General features: G+C 34.3%; 1 protein-coding gene across 1 annotated transcript in view; it reads right to left on the bottom strand.

Moving 5' to 3' along the window:
- LOC132740523 (low-density lipoprotein receptor-related protein 1-like) overlaps positions 1-26,593 on the bottom strand; it is a 30,907-nt gene extending 4,314 nt beyond the window's left edge. Inside the window, exons 1-21 of the mRNA XM_060728444.1 lie at positions 26,481-26,593; positions 25,995-26,190; positions 24,141-24,404; positions 22,852-23,098; positions 22,175-22,328; positions 19,383-19,513; positions 18,454-18,496; positions 17,831-17,989; positions 17,143-17,305; positions 16,127-16,261; positions 12,232-12,352; positions 11,558-11,720; positions 9,385-9,516; positions 8,036-8,266; positions 7,261-7,432; positions 6,559-6,689; positions 5,009-5,147; positions 3,865-3,986; positions 1,566-1,697; positions 1,173-1,379; positions 467-637 (exon numbers count right to left, since the gene is read on the bottom strand). Of these exons, the coding sequence (XP_060584427.1) occupies positions 467-637; positions 1,173-1,379; positions 1,566-1,697; positions 3,865-3,986; positions 5,009-5,147; positions 6,559-6,689; positions 7,261-7,432; positions 8,036-8,266; positions 9,385-9,516; positions 11,558-11,720; positions 12,232-12,352; positions 16,127-16,261; positions 17,143-17,305; positions 17,831-17,989; positions 18,454-18,496; positions 19,383-19,513; positions 22,175-22,328; positions 22,852-23,098; positions 24,141-24,404; positions 25,995-26,190; positions 26,481-26,550 (3,283 nt within the window). The 5' untranslated portion in view covers positions 26,551-26,593. The remainder of the gene's footprint in view (positions 1-466; positions 638-1,172; positions 1,380-1,565; positions 1,698-3,864; positions 3,987-5,008; positions 5,148-6,558; positions 6,690-7,260; positions 7,433-8,035; positions 8,267-9,384; positions 9,517-11,557; positions 11,721-12,231; positions 12,353-16,126; positions 16,262-17,142; positions 17,306-17,830; positions 17,990-18,453; positions 18,497-19,382; positions 19,514-22,174; positions 22,329-22,851; positions 23,099-24,140; positions 24,405-25,994; positions 26,191-26,480) is intronic.
- Between the last annotated feature and the right edge of the window lie 251 nt (positions 26,594-26,844).

Below are 26,844 nucleotides of genomic sequence, written 5' to 3' on the forward strand. Positions count from 1 at the left end.
AAGCGAAAATATAAAAGACATCAAAATAAACAATATTGCCATGTTTTGTAAAAACATTTATCAATCAAAATGAAATAACAGTTCTTCAAAATGTTAGGCGCTCCACTGCAGTTTAAAAGGCTAAATAACATAAAATTTAAATTTCTTAAAAAGCTTAACTGTGTCACTGAAAGATAATGAAGACAAAATTACTCAAAATTGAATTCAATGTCGATTTTTGTGAGATTCTTTAGCCAAATTTCAGTTAAGAGCGTTTAGACGTTTTTCGATATAGACCATTTTGCACATACATTGTATTAGAAAAAACGGAATAATGCAAAGAACTGTTCATGACAAAGTGAAATAAGTAATTGCTATCAAAACTTGTTGATATTTTTTAAATACGAATAAAAAACATTTCACTTCCATTTATATATATTGAAATTGAGTCAGTACTTATCCCCAACCTTAAAGAGGTGCATCTTACTTTCGCAAAATTCAGTAGTATTCTTATGCCAAGATCCACTTCGGGTGCAGAATGTCTTTTCTTCTGTCTTCTGGAAACCATTGTTACATTTAAAATCGCAAGTGTTACCGACTTCGGCCTCACAATCTGTGTCTAGTTTACCGTTCTCTATAGTCGGAGGACATCGGATTTCTATGAAACAAAATAAACAATCACAAGAGGTGTCATACGATTTTGAAATGTTTTATTGTATTGGTATATTATTAAAAAGTTGGCCATATGCACAATAAAGAATTTGAAAATTCATTTCTTAAAGATTCGTGCCATCTTGAGTTAAAGTTAATTTTGCTTTGCTATTTGTTACATGTATATACTTATCATTTATATACTATTTTACATGTATGTTCTGCAAGATAATATTTTTTAACTGGAATTATAGGAAAAAACATAAAATCTGACAAAATAATTGTTTGCAATTTTCTATGTTTCATTACAGTTGATAAAGAAAAAATCATTAGTTTTCTCTTCTTATATTAATCATGATAACTTACAAATGACGTATTGTCCTCGTTGAGGGTCTCATGGATTATTGTAAATAAAGTCTTATTATTATTATTATTATTATTATTATTATTATTATTATTATTATTATTATTATTATTATTATTACGTCACAAACCACGATATTACTCTGATACAACTTTTGTTTTCATGATGTTTATTTTACCTTCACAAAGAGTGTCATTTTCTCTGTCCCATCCGCTTGCGGTACACGTCAATGTCGAACTGTCTTTTATAGTAGGCATATAGTATTTGGGACAGGTATATTCGCATGTAGTTTCGTTCAGCCTCGAACATGTTGTCGGAAGTTTTATCTCAATAACACCAGCTGTGATATTTACAACTTGCGTAATCACATCGGTGCACTGGTAAACTAAAACGAGACAAAAGCCAAGATTAAACGTGCTCAGATTACCATTGTAACAATGGTAGCAATCGAGTTTGAGATATAACCGTAAAATAAAATAAAAGTATATACGCTTCTTGGAAAGAAATAAAAATGATTAATTTGCTGCATGAGAAAGAAAGAAAAGTTCTTGTCTTTGGACAAAGTACTTACTATCTGAGCAGGTTTTTCCGTCGGTTTTCAAATCAATACCATCATTACAGGCACATGCTCGGCCCGCTGAGGTAGGTAGACAGATAGTACTACAGTCACCAAGACCTCCATTTCCTGCACACCCGCCTCCTACTGAAATATTCAGTATTTATATACTAAAATGCAGCGGTTTCTTAATGAAAAAGTATATCCATAATGCATCTTAATGTTGTTTGTACGTATATTTGTTTAAAATTAGTAAAATGGAAAATTTAAGTCAAAAGACTAAGGAGCGTGGACGGTAGTCTACACTTTCCAGTACCGTTCATAAACAGGCTCAATCAAACCGAGTCTGCAACATTTTCAATTTTACCGTTTTTGGCGTTCTTTTGGGGTTCTTTTTTTCTATTTTAAATATTTAACTAAATCAACGCTGAAATATTTTCTGTTACTTTTCTCGGCATGGTCTTTAACATTTTGTTATCTTTACCATTAACATTTATTTTAATAAATATACCAAATGAATACACAGTATACGATGAAATACAATATACATCATACAAAAAACACTTATATCAAAAAGGTCATTGTGGTGCAGTAAAAGTTCTTATTTGTTCGGACTGGGAGTAACAATTGAAATAAGGTTTTTCATCTCCTATTTAGGAGAATCAAAGTCCTAATAAGGCTATTATAGTTTGTAATTAAAAGTGAATAAATCCATATTAGGCTTTTAAAACTCCTCAAAACAGAAGTAACAAAGTCCTAATTTGGGTTTTAAAACTACTTATTACGACTTAAACAGTTTTTTAATAACAATAAAATTTAGTATTTTATTTGAGATGTTCGCCATGCCACCACATACATGCATCCAGGACATGTTGTAAGGAAAGTGACCGTGCGACCACATACACGCATCACAGGATCCCCCTTATCTTACGAGAAAGGGACAAAGAGTTGGCCGCCCTTTTAGTCAAGGGCATACATTAAAATATGCCATTTCCTTATTATTAATAAAGAGGCTAATTTTCGCTGCAAGCCTTATCTTAACGTGCTGAATTTGTAAAATGCACATTTCCAGATTTAATGTTGTAGAATTGTTAGTCAGCCATAAGTACGGAGCCGGTCCAGAATGCACAGATGTACAGATTGGCATACATGTATCTCTATATTGGTCAAATTATTTCGGTTCCAGTAGTGTAAAGATGCAGTGCTCTTAATATTGCTCATATTACATGTAACACAAATTTCATCAACTTAAGATATAAGGAATAACCATACGTCTATGAATTCAACAGTCATTGGAATAACTGATATACATAGGAAAATGTAGTCGTAGTGAATCTTGTTTAAATTTGTCCTGTAACTGCGTGCCGATTAATAAGCTTTTTTGTCGATTAACATTTTTTCTGTAATCAGACAAATTTTACAAATGATAGTTTAAAGCCTCAATTTTTAGTAACGGTACAATACGAATGAAAAGAATTAATAAAAGAGTGAGCTTGATTTTCAGTCATTATGTACATTTGCATGTGCATTGGCATAATACCAGTTGTTTTATTTCGACATTGAGACATTTAACAGCAAGAGAAAAGAGTGCAAAATTTAACGTCATCATTGTGACATTTCAGGCCTTTTCCCCCCTATCCCAGGGGTCCGAATATGGGCCCCATTCCCCATCCAAATTAAGTTTTTTTCCCCAATCCCTAAAAAATATTCCAAATCTAGAAAGATTTTTTGTACCGCATTTTCAATTTTGGTGTCGCGAAATAGCGTTACGGAAGTTCCGGAAATTTCCTAAGCTAGTGATAGACATACTGAGTTAAAGTTGTATACTATTACTGAATATATTCATGTTTTGTGAATAAAAACAGGATTTTCAAAATTGATATCAGTTTTACATTTGTACACATTTTATAGTGTCCTTGTATTTTTGATACGACAGAGAAAGCTGATTTTATTTAAACAGTTGTAACACATTGAATGCCAGCATATTTTTCCAAATTGGCAAATTTCACAGATAACCTTTTTCCCCAATTTGAAAATTTTGCAACACATATTTCCCAAATTTGCCATGTGGCGTTTTCCAAAAGAAAAGAGGGAAAAAGGCCTGCATTTAGTAGCAAACTATTTTTAGACATTTAGCGGCGGTTGCGACATTAAGCGGCGATAGTGCGGCATTTAGCGACATGTGCGACAATAAGTCGTTGCGACATATATCGACCACACAGACATTTCAGGTCCTTTACGCGTTCAAATGCCGGTCACATTTTTCAACTTTGCATAACCAAAAACAAAGCAATAAATATGTTATTGAATCTACCTTTTTGTTTATTCTGGTTGTTACTTTTATACAAACTGAGGGTATCTACTTTTCCAAGACCTATATTGTAACCAACTTCCGTTTTAGTATAAGGTGCAGTTAGACTAACCTGTACCACGTGCCTAAAATATAAAAACAAACACACAATAAACCTGAGTGATGCCAACAAAGTCATGAATCGTAATCATATATTTTTTGTTTATTCTAAACAAAAAATAGAATATGTTTCGGGTTTAAGGCATGATAGGTATTGTCTTTATATGAATATGCAATCTCATAAAATCAAAGTAAAGACAAAAATATACATGATACGGCAACACATTACACCAATGCGACGTGTGCTGCATTGTCCGCTACTCAGTCAGTACTATTTTGAAATTTTAGTTTATACAAATTAATTTTTAGTGATTGTGTTGGAAGCCTTAACACTCTTGAATCCGTTCCTGGAAGAATGCAAAGTGTCTTGCTCAAGGAAACAACGGCTTGCCAATCCTTAGATTACTAGTCCGACGCGTTAACCAGTCAACCATGCCGCCACATGCTTTTTTTTATTTTTTACAAAACGATAAGCATGGGTTTGTCAAAATTGAAAGACGGACAAGTCCATTTTTTTGTATTTAATGTGATAATGGTTAATGATACTCCTTTTAAGCACGGCAGTAAAATCAGTAGTTATTCCTTTTATCTGTTATCAAAAATTGTTCTATAACTAAAGCTTCTATCAATACATATTTTAAAAGGCACATTAAGTCTCAGAAACGATGTTTTTTCTTCCATTGAAAATGACATACACGAGTTTTGTAACTTTTAAATAATGGTTTTAGAGCATGTTTCGATGCTCATCACCTGACGAAAGTATTGCTGAATGTGAAAATAATAGTAATTCAAGCAGCAAAATGTAAAGAAAGTAGTATATTGACTATACAAAATACCAAACTATTGTTACTGTACTTATTACTAAAAGTATCAGAAGCAAAAGATGGTTCAGGTAATTCGTCGATGAGTAACTTTTTTTAAACCTTAAATAGAAAGTATTTGATAAATAAAAAATTCAACCTTTACTGGGGCATAATGCGCCTTTTATTTCGTTAAAAGAAAGTATGAAAAAGTGAATTCGTACGATTTTTTGTTTGCTGCATAATACAAGTATTTATCATCCAGTACAATGTCGTTAATTTCATCTCCAATCTTACTATTGTTAACAATTGTTTCACATTCTTCGCCATCTAGATTACATCGCTGAACTGTATCAAGACTGGAGTCACACCAGTACATGTAGTCATCTGGAAGTTTGTGACAAAATTTGGAATTATTTCAAAAATATGCAAGCAGTATGATTAATATCCCATTATGCTATATATCAATTGCTTTTTGGGTTTTTTTGGGGTTTTTTTTCTTTGCTTCCACTACAATAGTGGGTGTCTCAGATATGTGTGTAGTTTTTCCCAACACAAGACTGTTTTCCACAGTACCAAAGTTGTCAACATTGTACGACCACTTAAGGTTTTGAATGCATCATTATACATCAATGTGTATGCTGCGTTTTATCGTGACACATCTGCAGGGTATAAATATATTAGGTGTTTTAAAAATACATCAGTATCATTTAATTTAAAATGCTTTGTGAAACAAAGAAACTTGTCGAACTTTGACTTGTTTGTTTTGTTTGTTTTTTTTTTTGGTTTTTTTTTTAAATATTTTTTAATAAGCGTCTGTACCGATTATTGCATAATTTCAACTTTTGAAATCTTTATCATGATTAGATTATTGTTTATATTTATGTCAGACTAGTTATCACTTCCGGCGTTAGCATCTTGCGTGTATATACTACTGGCAAATTTGTTCAATATTGTCTTCATTTTAATACAATTAAGTAACAGAATAACAATGTAAAAAATCTTTTTGAATACTTGAAGAAAAAAACCGGTTGAACCGGGTGATGCTCCCCGAATAGGTTTTGAACACAGAAAAGTATACCTGTTGTAGTTTCAGAGTTATGTCCCGGACAAAGTTCAAAGTGCAATAATTCCAAACTTAGGCAAGACAGAGTTACTGTTCTTTGAACTGCTCATCTACCCAATAATATCTATCTACCTACAAAGATTCTGTTCATAACTCTTATAGTGTCAAAATGTAAATTTTTAACAAAGGGCAATAACTCCAAAATAAGGCAAGGCCGAGTTACAGTTCTTGTGCACTGCACATATACCCAATGAGTGTCTTGTTCATATCTATTTTACTTTCAGAACTATGTCCTGGACAGTTCTCAAAGTGTAAAAATGAACAAAGGGCAATAACTCCAAAATTAGGCAAGGCAGAGTTAAGGGTCTATCTACCGACAAAGTTTCATGTTGATACCTTATGTTATTACAGAGTTATGTCCCGAACAAGAAAAGCGGACGGACGGACGGACGTACGTTCTTACCAGAGCTACATTATGGGGTTTTCTTTTGTTATTTTTTTTGTTCTTTTTAACCCCACAATGCAGAAAATAACCCCACAAGAGAAACGGAATGAATGACATCAAAGACATCTATTGTTCTGAGAACAATAGACCAAACCCCATAATGTAGCTCTGGTTTGTACGGACAACCGGACGGACGGACAAAGCGGCGACTACATGCTCACCCTAGGGAAGCATAAGAAGATTAACCACGGTTTGTCAAGTACATTAATTTATTAAAACTGACTTACTCTGGTAGTCAATAGCAAGTCCAGCAGGATATAGCACGTGTTCGCCTATTATTATTTTCTCTACATTACTACCGTCCATATTAGCCCTTGCAATATACGAATCAGAATCGATGGCCGAAAAATACAACCATCTGTAAAGGAAAGTATACAGAAAATCATAAATACGTTTTCTTATATTTTAATATGCTAAATATATTTTAAAGATAAGATAGCGTGGTTTTTTTATCCTCCGAGCTACTATCTAAATATATTATATAATACATTCCGATAATTTCAGGTTCTATTTGTCGTTTTACTGATGTTGTTTTTGTTTTCTTATTTTTTGTGTGTGCATATATGACAAAATGTTCTATTCCCTATATGCAGTCGATCTCGTACTGAAGGTCCCATTTAGTGCAGTCCATGCGATCATCTCTGAAAATCTACTCATGTGTCGTCCATAAAGAACAATCGTATCGACCATTTCTACCCTATATTGCACTGTCCATTTCTGACAACAATTCCATATCGTGCCGTCCATTCTTTTATGCTTGTGTTTGTGTTAAAAAGAAATGTTCAATGTGTTGCTGTCTATGCTTGAAAATCTGTTCAATATCCTATGTTCATGTCTAACATGACGTGTTCCATGTTTCATAAATAAACTTTAAATTATATTTACCCGAATGATTATTTTAAGAAACATAAAAAATGCAAATAATTTACCCCTTTTGTGGATGGACAGCTATGGCTTGGAGGTCCTCCCAGAAGAAATCGTCAATCAACCAAATATTCTCCCCAGATGGTGTTATTACACCAATATGTGCTGAACTAAAGGCCGTGTAATACAGGTTACCAGTAACAGTATCCATAGCAAAACGATAGGCATAAGAAAATCCTGTAATTTAATGATAATCATCTTAATTCTTTAATTTAAAAAAAACGTTCGTCTGTTAATTTGGGGCTTTCCTCTGTTAATTTGTTTCCCCTCCCCCTTTTTGCATTTACGTATATACAAAAAAATAACAACAAAAAAAAAACAACATATTATTCTATTATTAATCTGATTTCCTCTTCAAACATAGATTTTTAATCATCTTTTGTTTTTTGATCATAAAGATTTAAATAGAGAAAAACAGAATCCCTAAAGAACGTCCAACGCGGCAAATCGGTTTCCCCTATTCCTAATAACATATGTTTTTATCCTTTTCGCAACTAACTAATGATATAGCTAATACAATATTTAATTAACATATGAGCCGTGCCATGACAAAACCAACGTAATGCATTTGCGACCATCATGGATCCAGACCAGCCTGCGCATCCGCGCAGTCTGATCAGGATCCATGCTGTTCGCTTTCAAACCCTATAACAAGTAGAGAAACTGATAGCGAACAGCATGGATCCTGATCAGACTGCGCGGATGCGCAGGCTGGTCTGGATCCATGATGGTCGCAAACGCACTATGTTGGTTTTGTCGTGACGCGGCTCAATTATGTACCTATATCTGACACAACTTTTCTGTCAGTTCCGTCTACATTCATTGAATACACTTGGCCGTCAAAGAATTCGGACCAAATCAGCTTTTTGTGCTCGGCATCATACAGAACACCCATCAAATATCCGGAGTCGCCTAAAGGTATAGCGTTGATTTCGTTTGTCACGAGGTCGATTTGAAATATAAGGTCCACTGTCCAATCGGCTACTAGAAGAAAGTTATCTCTGACCACCTCTGAAATAAAAAGGGATAGCAAATCGTTGGGCTCAATTATGGGATACGTACTCTCAGTGCCAGAAAGGGCGGATGGACTCTCATTAGGCATAGCAACCTTACATCTGGCTCAATTAATCTGCCATGTTTGCTGACTTAATGATTTTATATTTCAATACAATAGGATCCCTATTTAGGAAAAACCCGAAATTTAGACGACCCCGTCAATGGATACATGATCCAGAATCAAGACGACTTCGCTTATCCACTTTTAAGACCACCAGATTCAGTCCCATTTCTTGTTTTGTTCTTTATTTGACCCCACCTCACTGATTTAAATTCAACACCTACCCAGATCTTAAATTTGTTGTAATGTTACTATCTACTATAACACTTTCAGGGATGACACTTAATTTCACACAAGGTGTCATTGAACACCTTATATCATTGGAATATTGTATGAAATAAGGTGACAAAGTAAATTTTAGAGTTGTTAAGCACATTGAGTATGCGAAGAATTAATGTTTTATTCGATGCCTGAAGTATTTACATCATATAATAATTAATATTGAAATCAGACCAAATAGAATTTGATAATAAATTTCTTTCTTTCCATTAGATGTTAAATTATTATTATAACATACTTTTATATTTTATTTGTAGGTTAAGATACATATTGTTTGTTCATATAAAATGACTAAAATAGATCATGGTCAAAAACTGTGTAAGCAATGATAGGAATATTCACAATCAAGACCACCCCGCAATTAAGAACACTTTGGTCAAGTCCCGATGGTGATTTTAATTGAGGGGTTTTCCTTCGTCTTTATTTAAAAGTTGACTAAATTTATTATGCTTTAATTCGTTCGTTTAACACATCCTTCTGGTCATCACTCCAGACACGGGTAGTTTATTTTGAAATTGCATCAGTAATTGCAGCCAGGGAAGAGAACTAGATCATTACGTTTTCCCTAAGTCTATATAAAGGATACTCGCCCCTGGGAAAAAATAATAAGCGGGTGATATTCATTTCGAAATAACACCATGTGAAATATGATTCTTAAAACATTGCAGGACCACTGTAAGCATACACGAATTTTCTTTATAATTTAAAATGGTGTAAATAGGTATGTACAAACCTGTTTTGCAACTTTTCTGGTCAGTTTCTAGTTTATACCCAAGTTGGCATTCACAAACTTTTGTCATTGCGTCGTTTTCGTATTTAGTAATACATACTTGTGAACACCCGCCATTTTGACGCAAACAGGGACCTGTTGAAATAGTAAATAATAAACTGAATCCATAAAGATCAGCAATAGAAGACATCATCAGACCTCTCTTTTAAAGCCTAAAATCATTAGATTTGGTGTCCCTGAAACGGCGGATGGACTCTCATTGAGCATAGACTACCTACGAACCAGTCTACAAAAACTGTTATGCGCATGTCCGCTTCAAAATACGACTTGATTTAAACGAAAAAAAAACAAACGATCTGTAAAAGGAAAAATCGGAAATATATTAAACACTACAAACACTGGGTTCATTCCATTTTTAATCCTTTTATTAAACCGTATAAATTAATAATTATTTTCTGCATAATGTTCAACAACAAACACCATAGCTACAATATCACCAAACAATATTACCGAGTTAACCATATACCGAATTATTTGCTGCTCCTTCAACTTAAGAACTCATCGCCGATTATTACTAATTACAGCTTATCTGGAGACAGCCGGAAATAGCCGATGCATTGATATTGTTTGCAGATGCAATTCGACCAATCAGAAATTCTTACTTTCCCGCCATTTAAAAATAATAAACAAATCTTCCACAGCTGCAAAACGACCTCTCACATGCTTCTTTTTACAGAAGTAAACTTGTATTCTTTAATTTTCAGTATAAAACAATAAAAAATAGCATTACATCATAATATTACACTTTTTAAAACTATATTCACAAATCTTATATGTAACTCGACTTTCAAAAAGCGTCAAGTATGCATTTTTGGAAGACATAAATGCGTTTTTTGGGGTTTTTTTATTAAGTGTGTTTAAGTTATTAAGGTTTTTAAGTGTTTTAAGTTGGTATTTTCCTAAACCATTTCAAGTAGTTTTTAATAGTACTAAATACAACAACTACAATTGATAACGTATGGGCGACTTGTTACAACCGCCATACAACTCATAACGCCCACCACTTTTAACCCTTTATTTTGACTTACGATCACTATCTAGCTTTGTCAATTTCATTTGCAACGACAAATGTACTTAAAATAGATCGTAATCACTACAACAGGTCATTAACGCTGATAAAACTAGAAATGTGTCCATAGGACACGGATGCCCCCACACACCACTGTTCTGTCAATCTTAAGACTCTAAGTCAAATATTTTTTGGACTACATGTGCCACAAGTTGAAATCTAAAAATCAACAAAGGGCCATAATTCTGTTAAATTTGGTTGCAGCAAAAATTCCTTCCTTTACTACCATCTACACATTAAGGTTGTTAATCCCTGGAAGTTTAAGCAAAATCTGCCATCCGGTTTAAGAGGAGTTGCGTTCACAAAATTTCTACATAGTATATAATGAAAAAATCAACAAAGGGCCATAATTCTGTTAAATTTGGTTGCAGCAAAAATTCCTTCCTTTACTGCCATCTACACATTAAGGTTGTTCATCCCTGTAAGTTTAAGCAAAATCTGCCATCCGGTTTAAGAGGAGTTGCGTTCACAAAATTTCCACATAGTATATAGTCAAAAAATCAACAAAGGGCCATAATTCTGTTAAATTTGGTCGCAGCAAAAATTCCTTCCTTTACTACCATCTACACATTAAGGTTGTTTATCCCTGTAAGTTTAAGCAAAATCTGCCATCCGGTTTAAGAGGAGTTGCGTTCACAAAATTTCTACATAGTATCTAGTGAAAAAATCAACAAAGGGCCATAATTCTGTTAAATTTGGTCGCAGGGAAAATTCCTTCCTTTACTACCATCTACACATTAAGGTTGATCATCCCTGTAAGTTTAAGCAAAATCTGCTATCCGGTTTAAGAGGAGTTGCGTTCACAAGATTTCGGGACGTACGGACGGACGGACGGACGGACTGACTGACTGACGGATTGACGGACGGACGGTCAAGTGCAACGCTATATGCTCCCACATTGTGGGGGCATAAAAATAAGCAATATACCAGCGCCCTCAGAAACATTATCAATAGAATTGCAACATTTTAAATCTTGGACCTGATACATGACTGTTATTTTTATAATTGTTGTTATTGCTGTTGTTTGGTTACAGCTCTACCACTTACTTGTTCGTTCAGGCGTTTGCAATTTCTCGTCAAGCACTTTTATGTCTATGATCGTGGTTTCTGTATCAAAAAAGCCATGTCCAATAATTTGTCTTTCCTCATAGTTGTACGATCCAACAGCATTTGGATACCCTGGGTCAGTGTACACCCATGATATATATTTCTAAACACAAAAGGTATACGTCGTATTTGAATTGTCAGGAAGTGTATTACTGTATAAGCGGATTTTTCCGAGTGTCGAAAAGTAGCGAATTAAACATTTCAGAAATACCGCGCGAATCGTGCAATGACAGGTTGCTTGATATTTACGCTTGAGGAAATTTTAGCGATTTTCATCAATTCGTGAAATTCGCTAATATAGCCTCTCTGTGCGAGATTATTTATCACGAAGAAATTTCGCCTCGTCTAAGTATCGAACAAGAGACCCCTGTCCCTCTGAGAAAAAAACCTGTATAAAAAAAAACATCGCCTAGCAGCAACACTTTTTACATTGGGCTAAGCACAATTCGATCATATAACAAAAATTACCCCATAAAACAAACATAATTTTATTCATTTGACAAACGCTCCTTTTAAATATTAAATATCATTTATACAATTTTCATTTAACAAACAAATTAATAAATATACAAGCATATAATAAGTATTATAACATATTAATATTAAGCACTTACATTATAATGAAGAATTAGATTTGCACTGTCTTCTAGACTAACAAAGTATCTTTCAAGAGTTTCTGACCCGTTGAAAGGGACGCTATACACTGACCCTCTGCTTGGTGCCAAAAAGTAGAAACTGCAAAAGTAGAAGGTCAACGTAGGTCAAGATATAAATAATTGACTTAATAATAGGCTGAAAGTGGATTGTTCTACAATGGGCACATTTGCCAGAAATGTTTTAAAGATCATGTAACACAATACTTTATGGTTTTAAATCATAAATATGATGCTCAATTTAAGATTTATCAATATTGTAGATTCCAAAAAGCATTATTTATAAAGATATTACCGAATTTAACATTTCACGTAAATAAAGGGAGGTATGAAACATTATTTTTCTAAAAAGTTTAATTTAAATTTTACAATTAATTTTACCACTTAAATCACAAATACAGGATCTTTAAATATTGGTTAACACAATACAAATAAATCATTTGGATACTCTTGTAAAATATGACTTGATAAGAAATGTTGGCACAGTTTTAAGTGACATAGTATGACCATATGTATGATAAATAATAATAATTTGTTCTAGAACCATTCATGACAAAACCAACGTAATGCGTTTGCGACCAGCATGGATCAAGACCAGCCTGCGCATCAGCGCGGTCTGACCAGGATTCATGTTGTTCGCTTACAAACGCTATTACATGTAGAAAAACTGATAGCGAACAGCATGGATCCTGATCAGACTGCGCGGATGCGCAGGCTGGTCTGGATCCATGCTGGTCGCAAACCCACTATGTTGGTTTTGTCGTGACGCGGCTCATTTATTATCTGCTTTACGTATAATTATATGTAACATCGGATCATTATCTTATTCTTGCCAACAACGTATATGTATAATTCGTCCATGGTTTGTTGCTATGTTTAATACTAAATACTATTTACACAATTATATATTCTGGCTAAAATATTGTATTATAGAACTTTCGTTATAGATCAATGCACTTCATACTGACATACCCCTTTAATCAAAATTTAATATCATTAAAGATTCGCGACAGAACTTTATCAAAGTGTTCCAGCAAAACAAGAAAACCTCAGACATATCATTGACTTTATGTCTTTATCATTGGCTGCTATTTATAGTATCAAAAGCATACGTGTAAAAATTTAAAACTAAAATAATTATAATGCTGACCACATGGTCAATCAGTGCTTTCCTATCGTAATTGTATTTTCCTTGTGTCCGTTGCCAATTGTGTAGCCTTGTCGGACCGTATTTGGTACAAAAACGAATATGGTACAAATTTGTACCATATTCGGCCGAATATGGTACAACTGTCTAATTGTACCATATACGTATCTGCAGTTTTGGGGTAAAATGCCTGACCAAATATGGTACAAACTTGTACCATATTCGGATGAAAAATGTACCACATTCGTTCCGAATAAGGTACACACTCATCATCGTCATCATCATCATCATCGTTATCTCATCATCATCACCATCATCATCATTATCATCATCATCATCATCATCATCATCATCATCATCATCATCATCATCATCACCATCATCATCATCATCATCATCATCATCATCATAACTACAATTTGCATCAACGTCATCAATACCATCATGAAAATAATCATCATCGTCATCTCATCATCATCATCATCATCATCATCATCATCATCATCATCACCATCATCATCGTCATCGTCATCATCATCATCATCATCATCATCATCATCATCATCATCATCATCATAACTACAATTTGCATCAACGTCATCAATACCATCATGAAAATAATCATCATCGTCATCATCATCATCATCATCATCAGCATCATCATCATCATCATAATCATCATCATCGGCGGCCGGTAATCATTGGCGTCAACATAATAAAAAACTTTTTTCATCATCATCATTATAATCATTATCATCGGCCGATAAACATCGCAGTTATCATCATCACAATCATCAAACCCCAATCATCATCACCATTGTCATCATCATCAATTACATCATCATCGTCACCATTAACACCATCATCATCATCGTCACCATTAACGCCATTATCATCATCATCGTCATGATGATGACAAAAGTTTTGATGATGATGACGACGATCAAAATTACCGTCATCACAAACTTTTATCATCATTGTCATCATCATCACCATCATTATCACCACAATCATCAAGGTCATAATCATCATCAACACCATCATCATCATCACCATTATCATCATCGTAATGAAGATCACAAGGATTTGCTCGCCTACCTTTACCCTTACAAGTTCACACTCTATGAACATAACCAAAATGCGATAATCCTCAAACTTTTACAGAGTTACCTGGAGCAAGCACGTCTCTAGTCTTAGAGTACTAGTACTTAGTAACCAGTACTAAGCAGATACATTCGCCAGTAATTGACAACTGCCCTACTTGAAACAGCGGTAGGGGAAGAATGGCCGTAGAAATCATTTCGTGACCAATCTCCACGAAAGTATCTGGCCCGCCCGGGAATCGAACCCAGGCCGCCTGCGTGCCAATCTGACGCGCAACCGACTGAGCTAGCCGGCGAAACAGTTACACAACCAGCAAAATCCATGTAAAGTGTGGTTAGGTTAGCTGTTTCTGTTACTGCTAGTTACGACGACGACGATGACGACGACGACGATGATGATGATGATGATGATGATACTTTTGTCACTTCCAATATTAGGTTAATACAATGTATTTGAGTTTGAAAAAAAGTTTACACATCGGCAGACTATTTCATTTATTAAGAAATACATAATTTATGTACCATATACGTAGGCCATTTTCATTTTATGAGTTTTTTTGGTATGTACCAAATACGTTTTGGCGAGCATAGAAAAACTTATTCCAACCGAATATGGTACAATGTTTGTACCATATTTGGTCGAAAATTGTACCATATTCGGTCCGAATATGGTACATTTGTACCATATTCGACCGAATATGGTACATTTGTACCATATTCGTTTTTGTACCAAATACGGTCCAACATAGCCTTCTTCAAAATTCATGGTTCTCACAAATGCTGTGATCTTTTTTAATCAGGTAAAAAGCCAAACATATATAACTGTAGACCAGACTTTAACCAAATAATATACCTGTCTTCTAACTATTTGATTAACTTATTCATTAAATTTGTCTTAAACAACTTTTAATGTTCAAGTAATAATTGTTGTAATTATTTAAGAAACATTAAGCAAAGTTTTCAGTCTAGAATAAATATACATGTACATGGTATCCATCATTGCTGGCACTTATAAGCCCGTTTGGATTAATATCGAATCATGGACATTGTCGTAAAACACTGTAGCATTACCTTGGTGTAAAACAAAGAACAAGGGCAGCTTAGGTTAACACTTTTTACAAGAAAAGTCCATTAATATTTTACACAAATCAAACATTGAAATAGAACTTTACAAATGTATGTTTGTGCCTTGCGGAATTCACATAATCCAATTTAGAAATGTCTGATAAATCAACTATACCGTAACTACATAGTGTAAGTTTAAACAACATTAACTTTCTCTATGCTTAATTCTTTAACTGGGAACCCCTTCAACATGATTTTTATATCAAATCGCCGTACAGGATCAGTTGATGAAATACAGCGTACATTGCCATATATCATTCCCCTTAGCAACGTCCACTTAGCAAGCATTCAGATGTCAAAATATGATAAACAGGATCAACAAGGAAAGGCGGCGTTCAAAGAACGCAGCCCCCATACGACCCAGCAACACGAACCAGTGGCAAGGAGCCCAGACGGACCCCAAACAAAAACAGGACAGGGCACAAGACAGAGCTCGGACAGTAAAATATTGAAAGGACCAGTGTAATATAAATAAACTTACACTTGGTGTTCTTGGTCAATTGTAAGTGCGCCTATGTCAATAAAATCGCTGACTACATCAAACAGCTCTGTGCCATCCATATTCATTGTTTGAATCGACATTGCACCATCCTCTCCTGATACCCATGCCAACTTTCTGGTGGTTAGAATATCGCAGAAACAATGACAACATATATAAATGTCGAAATAAGTAAATTCTATGTGTCCAGCTTTATTTGTTATCTAATGAAAACGCTGTATTCCTTAAAAATTATGTGTGTTAATTTTCATAGAAGAACAAAAGTCAATACTAAATATCAAAGTCCGTTCAAGGTCGTGTTCTATTTGTCATAGTGCTTTGAACAAAGAACCGCGTTCGTTAAAATAGTTGTGGCGTAATAAAGTGAATATAAATCAAGACAAATAAAGCTTGACACTAAGTATGTTAGTATTCATCCATAGCTGTTCTACAAAAAATTAGAAACATGGCTCCCCTCGAAGTTTCTAATTTCTGTAGAACAGCACGGATGAACACTAACATATACATGGATATGCTTTTCTTAGGTCAAAAGGGAGAGAATTGGATTCATCAACAAAGTGATGCTCATTCGACTCTCGGGCGAGACGCAAATCTGCCCTGAAAAATCTGTACCGGACAATGGGTCTAAGGGTCTTTTGTCGATCACACCAGATTCAAAAATAATATGTAGGATTAGAAGCCGGTTTGTTGTGGAACAAACGGTAGTTGCTGGTTAGTTTTCCAGAAAATTCAGTAGGTGGACCACCCACCGAGACATGACCAAAATATTTTTGAAGTCGGCATAAAGAAACAAAAAATAATAACAAGGGAAACCAGGGGGGAAAACTATTTCCAATAATGGTATCAATTGGTCAATAAACAATGAATGCCATATTTTAATTTTCTATTTATTCCCGTCCCTGTTTTTATCTTTAAGTAGCAAGATATGAAAATTGTCATCGTTAACAGTACTCAAAATGACACGGTAATTTTAAGATGCATATATAACAGTGGTGTACCTTTGGGCTTGCAGTACTAGAATGTTCCTCGGTTTAACCAGGGTAACACCGTCTGCGTTTACTTTGGTAACTATTTTATCGTTCACGTTGATCATAAAGATATTTCCAGTATCACTTTCACACCAGTATAAATTACCAGCATCCACTGCATCGTATGCAATACCTGGACAAAAAGAAAGAAAAGTGGTACAATATGTAATAATGGTAAAGTTTCATTAAGGTCAGTTAATTGGATACTAAATTTTAAAACGGTTGTGTTGCATTTTAGATAAACCAACAATTTTCATTGCAATGATTGTTTTAAAAATGATCACGTCAGCAGATGCCATTTGCGATCATTAAGCAATGATATTTTTCAACATGAAAATAAATCGTAATGTACAAATGTATGATAAATAATATGTTCCCATCCATAAAACATTACGTGCTTCCGCGGCAAAATGGTAAAGATCGTTGAGTTCAAACCACTTGCCCCTCACCGCAGCGGGTTTGTCTCCCGCCAGGGAAATTGGATTATTTTATGTGAGGAAGCCATAAAGCTAGCTTACGGAACGTCGGTGGTTTTTATTGAGTGTTTTTTTCCATCAGTAGTACTGGAAATCCGCCATATAACCTCCTCAACTATGTTGGTTGTACGTAAAACCTAACCATAAAACAGCAATGCTGCTACAAAAGAAATGATATTTACCACTAATTGTTCCGCCTGCTGACGTTATGAGTTCTTTCGCCTCGTTTTCGATCGGCAGACGCAGTTGTCTAGCATATATCTTGTTGTCCATATTAACATAATAGGCAATGGTTTGTTTCATATCTAAATTAAACAATTTGATCTTGTCCCCCGGTGAAGCTGCAAAAAAGTATTCTACCCTTAAAACTTGACATACTACCTTTATTTATTTTACATATTTCAATAAATCTTATAAATCCGGCAAAAGGTATAGTTGCCCCTATAAATTGTATGGTTATAAACATTTTTGACAGGTTTTATTTTAACAATACACACATGGTACAACAAGCTCAATCCTTAACATGTTGTCGGCAACTAATGGAACCAGTGCAGGCCAAGATCAACCAGTACATCCGTTATCATGGTCCGCGCTATTCAGCTGATACAAAGTTTGAAACATTCTATAAAACGACAAATTCAAAAGACCAAAGAGCCAGCGTGGTAAAGAATAATATGAAGATATAGTTTTGTTTTAGATAATATAATTGATATATTGGTGACTGAAAATTATTTTATAGAAAGAATCGAATTCAGATATATTGATATTTATTTAATATTTCAGAATATAAATACGACTTAAATACCTGTTGGCTCAAGTGTAGTATCTTGACGTTTCTTCCTCTTTTCCTGTTATTAAAAAACAGTCAGGTTTATAATTCTAACGAAAGGATTTGGTGTTACATTTTGTTATATTTATCTTTATCTTACATGTTATTAAATATAACCATTGGACTTTCAGCGTTTGCACCACGTGATGTTCTAATATGAATGCGTATTGGATCCAATCTAATGTATTTAGCTTCGCTTTCATTTTCCAGAGACAAAAGAATTAACATATCAAATGCCATCACATCCCAGCAATCTTTTTTTTCATTTTCAGAGTCAAAAACATCTATTACAAATGCATATCATACATTGTACTCCAACTAGCCTCGTTTTCTTCTTCAGAGTCTATAAAATCCATATCAAATTATCATTATACTTAAAAGAACAAAGGTCTGTAAAACAGTCAAAAATTATTATGTGAAATAAAGAGGTTATTATACGTATAATGTTGAAAACAATGATGATTCTTTTAGACTTGTACAAAGATGCAAAACCTATATCAGACTCGGCTTTTGCATCTTAAATATAAGTAGCTGTGAATCTTCCAAAAGAATTTAGTATTGTACTGAACAATGTGCATGTATAATAACCTTTCAATATCATGCATGAACAAAGTAAAAATATAATTTCTTGATATTTTCATGCAATAATGTATTTGCATAGAAAAATAAGTTGATAATTATTACTTTCTGTTTTTACATAAAATTCATACAAATGTAAGTACAATTATCTTTCATATAAGTAGACACACATATATTTTTATGGATCTAAAAGGTATGGATGCACTGTGCATCACGCGCAGATAACAAGCCAAAGCAAACGTAAAATTTTATTCAAATTGCAACTTATTGCCATAGAATTTTAATTATTAAACGTTACATTATTTTTTTTTATTTACTGAACTTACATTGCTGGCTTTCACGACGGTGAAGATGCATACTGGCTCGAAATAGAATGCAGCCAACGATCGAATGTCTATATAACAAATATGGGTTGCACTTGCGAACACTATTGCTTTATGTAGCCCTGCGTTCGTTTCTGAAGAATAAAAATATTATAAAATATTATAAATGTTTCGATTAATTAAGCTTCTTCGGTTGAAGAATTTAAAAAAACACATACAATGTTATTTTGTTGTTAACTGTGTATGTTCCAGTTTGACACATAATTATTTACATTGCAATTGCTTCCGTTGAAAACGGATGTTTACTTTTTGACTATTCAACCAAAAGGTATTTTATACGCGAAAAGCACACCAGGGTGCAAACAACTAAATTTTATGAGTGTCATAGTGACTCCAGAGGAGAAATTGATGTCCTATCGGGGTTTAATGTTGAAAATAAGAATGAATCGAGAAAAAATGGCGGCCATTTATTTCATTTTATTTAGGAAATAGACCAAGTGACCTGTTAAAAAATACTGTTACCTATGTAACAGTACAAAATTCTTAGTCACGTGGTACACTTGCATTAACAGTAAAAATAACTTCCAGAGGCCTATGAGAAATTAGCATTACGAAAAAAGTGAGGGGTAATAAGACAAAATGTAACAAAATGCACGTAACAATCTTATTAGAATCCTCGTATTTGTACCTGTTTTATTCCAGGAGAAATATTGTGTGTACAGTGTAATGATTAAAATATTGCCGACGAATATCATTTTTCTTGCATGCACAATTGGTAGAATAAAATAAAATAAAATAAAAAAAGTTTACTGTAATAGATTTTCTTCAAATAATGAAATGAAAATTTATTTGATTTTTTTTTTTTTAAAAGCTGTGCACGTTTTATAAATAATCATTATAATATAGATATTAGCTTTTTTCGAATATTTTGTCTTCACACTGAGTCTTAAATGTATATGCATGTCCTTATATACGTTGACATTTTCCCCATTCATATTTAAATTGGATATAATGCTCTATTATTGAAGTAGTAAGTATTAAAAATATAATTGATAAAAAAATGATTAATTTATAAAATGATTAATACATTTTCTGTTTTATTCTGTTTTGATAAAAAAAAGTCTAAATTGTAACAACATACAATGTACCTTCACATTTTCCAGTATTCTTGTTTAAAGTGTATCCGTCGGAACATATACATGCTGCACCGGTTTTAGTTGAAATGCACAAATGGTCACAATTTTGCTCGGCACAATAATCTAAAAACAATATCATGTGTATATCATTAACAGTTAACAGTATTTTCATTCTAAGAAATGATAAATCAATTATAAGAATCAATAAATCATTTCATACCTTTACCGATCAAAAATCTGCAAAAATACTAAAAAAGAAAGATCCATTATAAAAACTTGCTTTGTTAGTAATAGAAAAAAAAAAGAATCGAAACATGAGGCTATATGATTTGTACGAGGGGGGCGTAGCCCCCGAGTATAAATCAGATTGCCGAGTGTTTCGATGTTCTTTCTCTTTTGTATCATAGACAAACATAAAAACACGTGATACAGCAATATGAAACCTCACAAAAAAGTAACCAATGAACGAGCATCTGAATATGATATTTCCATCGCTATCACTTTCTCTGTCGTCACAATATGTAAACCCAGGACAAAATGAACCAATCAATGGACATGCTCTGGAGTGCGGGTCACTAATACCTGCACTCCAGTTAACGCACTGTGCACACTGTGTTAACTCTGTCACATTTTCAACAGTAAGGTCCACAAACTACGATACAAGTTTGATTAGAAAATGCATTTGTCGCTGAATATAACATTATTCCCTGCGGTCTGAAGACCGCAGGGTATTGGTACGCGTTTAACTTTTGAGGCATGGAGGAGCACGTGACCTGTTTTCGGTACATGGAGGAGCATGTGATCTGTAAACCGTATATGATTGGTTAATTGACCTTTTCGAAAACCCAGCTAAATACCGTTTGCCGGTACGTTACGGATTACCTGTAGGGAATTAGTCCGAATTACACCTAATTGAGAACAAAAATATATTACGTGATATTTCTAATTTTCTATAATTATTTTACCGTTTAAGGTGGAAAAACTTGAATGATGTCTTTGAAAATTATCAATGTTTCTTCAATATCTATCTCAAATTTTACAAACAATAAATTGTTTATACTGAAAATCTAATCTTATCTGCCATAATAAATATAGATATTTTCTGCGTAAACTTGTGTGTTTACTTTTTTTTGCTTGGAATTATTTATAAAATGGTAGGCCTATTTGATCATTTTCTTAAAAAGAAATAATTGTTTTATGTTCGATCTTCTCCGGTCATGAACGGTCACCAGTTTCCAAAGACCTTCTTCTATATTGATCGATTATTGTCAACTATATTCCTGATAAAAACGTTTATTTATTCCCCTCTCCCCAAAAAAAGTTGAAAATAGTTAAATGAAATATCTTTATATCATTAAAAATGTTCCCCGCAGGAAACCATTTTACTTGTTATTTATTTAATTGCAGAAGTGTCTCGTAAAGTGTCCAGTGCTCATACACGAGACCTCGATTTAAAGTCTCATCTGAAAGACTGTGTAAGTTATTTTAGTTGGTCAACCCGGGAACCGAACCCTCAATGTCATGTTACAAGTCTCATGCTCTTAACCAATTGAGCTTTGCGGGCTGGCTATGCTTTAGATTATTGTCACGTGCACATTCATAGTATATCCGGCGACATGCTTGCAATTGCAAAAATAGTATCAAACATTGATACTATACCTTTGTCTTTTGTTGGCTGAGTTTCTGCACTGTATACTGCTAGACCATATATAGTATAACTGTCCAACAACAGTGGATCTGCTACATTAAGACCATCTGTCTTGTTTACGGAGAGCAGTTCGTCAGAATTAGTGTCACTGATGTAAATTACTTCCTTGAAAATAATAAGAAAAGCAAACAAATAATTCCATTTCACAGATTATCTTGATTCTTGTTATTTATTTCCCGGTGGGTCTGTGTTACTAACAGAGTGTGAAAGACAGTTCTTTACATTTCGACAAGTAATAGGTATTTTCTGTAAAAAGACTACGTAACATATCTTGATTTTTTTCAATAACAAGATTTTTTTCTCATTTAAACAATGTAGGTGTGCTGATTAAAAGAAAAGAGTAAATTCCTTACTACTAAAATTTTAGGTGTTGACTGTAACCAAAGTTTTTATTAGGAAAGTTATAATATTAAAATAAAGATATCAGTATGCATTTACAAGCGTATATGGATAATAAATTTTGCCATGCTTAAAGTATTATTTTTATTTAAAAATTTAACAAACAGTTACCATAGAAGAATTGCGTCAGATTAAGTGATGGTATTGAATACTTGAGATGTATTGCTTTTATGTTATATAGGGGAAATATCAACAAGGATTCTAGTTTAAACAAGAACCAAATGCTGACCCTAAAAATTGCCAAGTCATGTAGACTAGATACGTCATATCGTGTAATATGACGTTCCCCGGTACCGTCATAATTGGCGCTATGGATGGCCTCCACATGTATCCAGTAAATACGTTTATCTGCAATGTCCACGGTCATCTGACCTGGACTCGTAACACCCTTACTCACGATTGTTTTACGGTTACTTCCGGTCAAATCGGATCTTTCAATTTTAGCCCCCTTTCCGGAATCTGACCAAAACAAGTATCTATAATATGAGAAAAAAATACATAATTATTATTAAAAAAAAAACAACAACAAACAAACGAATAAACACCCTACGTGTATTTTTATGTGAAAGCAAAAATAATTTTTCGGGGTGGGAGTAGGGTTTCGGTAGCATTTTAACTCGCTTCAATACTGTAGGGTCATATTTGGGTATATTTTAGCTTTAATGTAGTGGGAAAACCTCAGATGCCCCTCCGTGCATTATTTCAGACACGAAGAGGCTCTTGAGTAGAACCACCGGCGTTCCATAAGCTAGATTGTCAGCTTCCTCAAATGAAAAATGGTTTGAATTCACCATAATCACTCGACTAAGGACGGCCATTTGTAAAATTTATAAAACTATTATTGGTAGATATCCTACAAAACATATACACAAGTATCAGAGACAGTCATTGCTTTATGAAACTGTTGCATATTGATAATACCATGGTGTTTTATATTACATTAGAGTGTCTAATAAAATGCATTCCTTTGTTATTGGTTTTTTGCCCTACGTATAATGCGCATGCGCAAAATGCTACTTCCGTTTCTATGGAATTATCGTTTTGTAAAAATGGCTGTATTCAGTTACGTATCTTTATGTATGCTAAGCATTAAATCGAGTATTATTCTGTATTTTTTTACTCTTTTTATTTGCGAAAGTATATATTCTGCAAACAATTATGTGATGTGTTTTATTTCTTCTTTTTTGTTTACAACAATAGGTAGTTCAATAAGAAATTATGATATATCTGCGGTGTTTTAATTCAAAAATTTAAGACAAGATGATCACTGAGGGTGGACCTTTACTGCAAAATGGAATGTTAAAGATAATTTGACATTAATAGTATACCGCTAAAGAAAGGAAGTGATCAAAATCTAAAATCAACTAATTGACAAAATGATTTGATAAGGTTGTGCAGTTAAATAGTTTAAACTGTTACAATTCAAACTGTTTGAATCCTTTTAAAACTTTAAAAACACTGGTGTGGATAACGTAAATTTCGTAAACAACGAAACACGACAATTTTATTTATGCTAACCCTTCTAAAGGATCCACAGCAATGCCCGTTGGTTTGTCCAGATGATCATGTATGATGACTTTGAAATAATCCTTACTAACTTTGTCTTTATGAACAGACGCCGCCACTATCCACCTGTATGTGACATCGCACCAATACACTGTCTTAGACAGCCAATCAACGGCGAGTTGAATCGAGTCCAGAGAAACCCCATAATGCACTGCATCAAAGACCATGTTGTCAACATCCAACGCTTTGCTGTACCCGCTCAGAAAAAGAATAGCTCTGGAAGAAAGACATGCCGCTGTTATGTTTTAGCTCAAGTATTCAAATGCTTTTAATTGTTGAAATAAATATGGTGTAAGTCGTTTCTACGGGGCGTGAGAGATTTTTGTACTTCATTTTGGAGGTTTGCTGCTTTAACATACTTTTTTACCTAATTTCTACCAACAGTAATATTTTTAACATGTGAAAATTATACTAAACTTGTCTCAAACCATAATTTATCATTAACAAGACTTAGTATTGATTTCAGCTTACTTATCGTCAATATTAACGAAACGAAACATCGCTTTTTCTGGCATGGTTCTTTATTGCCTGTCAACAGTCTTACTTATTTTTCTTTTACGCGTCTGTGTAAAGTCCTTTATCAAAACCCCTCGACCAAGGACACGAATGTCAGCCATTGTACCTAGCAGCTATATTAACTATTTAGGTGTGAAAATTCAATTGCGTTACTTAATTTCAAGTTTACTAATGTGAAAAGGTATAAAGGAACTTCCAAAGTAGTTATAAATCAGAGCGGGCGCTGTGGTGCAGTGGTAACACTATCTGAATACAAGTCAAGGGGTTGCGAGTTCGATCCCCCACTACTCACATATACGACACTGCTCACACACACGACACTGCTCACACACACGACACTACTCACACACACGACACTTCTGACAAGGACGACACTTCTGACGCACATTACTGACACACAAGACACTACTGACACACAAGACACTACTGACACAAAGGACGCAACTGACACATATAACAATACTCATACACAAGACACTACTGACACAAAGGACACTACTGACACACAGCACACTGCTCACACATACGACACTACTGACACACACGACACTACTCACACACACAAGTAATTTCACGTACGACACTGCTGACACACTGGCCACTACTGACATACAGCAAACTACTGACACACAGGTCACTACTGCTGTGTGTCACTTCACGCACGGCACAACTCACAAATGCCACTACTAAAACAATGGCCTTACACACAGGACACTACTAAAACACAGGACACTACTGACACACAGGGCATTACTCAAACACTGACCATATACACTGATCTGCCACACAAGCACTGACACACATGACACAACTACACACAGGACATTTCTCACACACTGACCTGCCACACAGGACACTTTCACACACTAACACACAGGACACAACTCACACACTGACACACATGACACTATTTAAACACTGTCCTGACACACAGGCCAATTTTCACATACTGACACACAGTGCACTTCATAAACACTACTCCTACCACTACTACTTATTTGCATACTCCTGCGATACATTTTATGTATCGTGCGATACATAAAATGTATCGTGCGTATGTATCGTTTGTCACGACAAAACCAACATAGTGGGTTTGCGACCAGAGCCTGCGCATCCGCGCAGTCTGATCAGGATCCATGCTGTTCGCTATCAGTTTCTCTACTTGTAATGAGTTGGTAAGCGAACAGCATGGATCCTGATCAGACTGCGCGGATGCGCAGGCTGGTCTGGATCCATGTTGGTCGCAAACCCATTATGTTGGATTTGTCGTGACGCGGCTCAAATGTGCACCTATAATTCTCTTCGTACGCGTATCCTGTTTTTGCTGCAAAGTCTATATCAATACTGTCAAATCTCAAGCTTGAATCGTCAAAAGATATGCCATCAGCCAAAACACTGGATACATTTTCGTATCCAGGGAACTTTTCAAGATGTTTCAATTTCTGGTCGTCTGGGTATGCATAGACACTCATAACAATCCCTCTTTCTGAAAAGGAAAAGATTGGTTTAACCGTTTTATCAGCTGAATTTATTAGATTGGTTAGCTTAGCTTTGAATTTGGAAGAATACATCTAAAGGTTAAAGGAACTTCACCGAATGTTATTGTTAAAAAATGCAGATATTACCTACGTGGGGATGACAGACCTATATCACTCGGCGCTTTATCATTGATTCGGATTCTTATGCAGTAATATTACCCTAAATAAAACTATACGAAATGATAAAGAAAAAGGAGAAAAACTAATGCACAAGTACCAGTACTGGAACGGCCCTTACCTTCCGGCATCTGTGAACTGACATGGTGGTAAATTATACAAAATATGAATGATGTCACCAGTTTCGTCATCTTGGTACTTTGGTAGTCTTACTCTTACAGTCTCTTGAAATCGCTTGAAATGGATAAAAAGGACTATTTACAAATATCTGATCCCTCGGAAACATTAAAAACAACGAAAAAAGAGCAAAATTGCAGACTCGGTTTGATTAATTGTTGGTAAACTTGTGACTTTAGACGATTGTGTAAGATTCAATATTAAAAATCAAACTCTACATCATACATAATATATAATAAAGTTTGAACTCACATCGAAACTGTTATTAAGATGTTTAGTTAGAACGGCGGGGAATTGAAAAGTTGAAA

Source organism: Ruditapes philippinarum, unplaced genomic scaffold, assembly GCF_026571515.1.
Source record: "Ruditapes philippinarum isolate M1 unplaced genomic scaffold, ASM2657151v2 ctg3650_1_1_1_1, whole genome shotgun sequence".
NCBI lineage: Eukaryota > Metazoa > Mollusca > Bivalvia > Venerida > Veneridae > Ruditapes > Ruditapes philippinarum.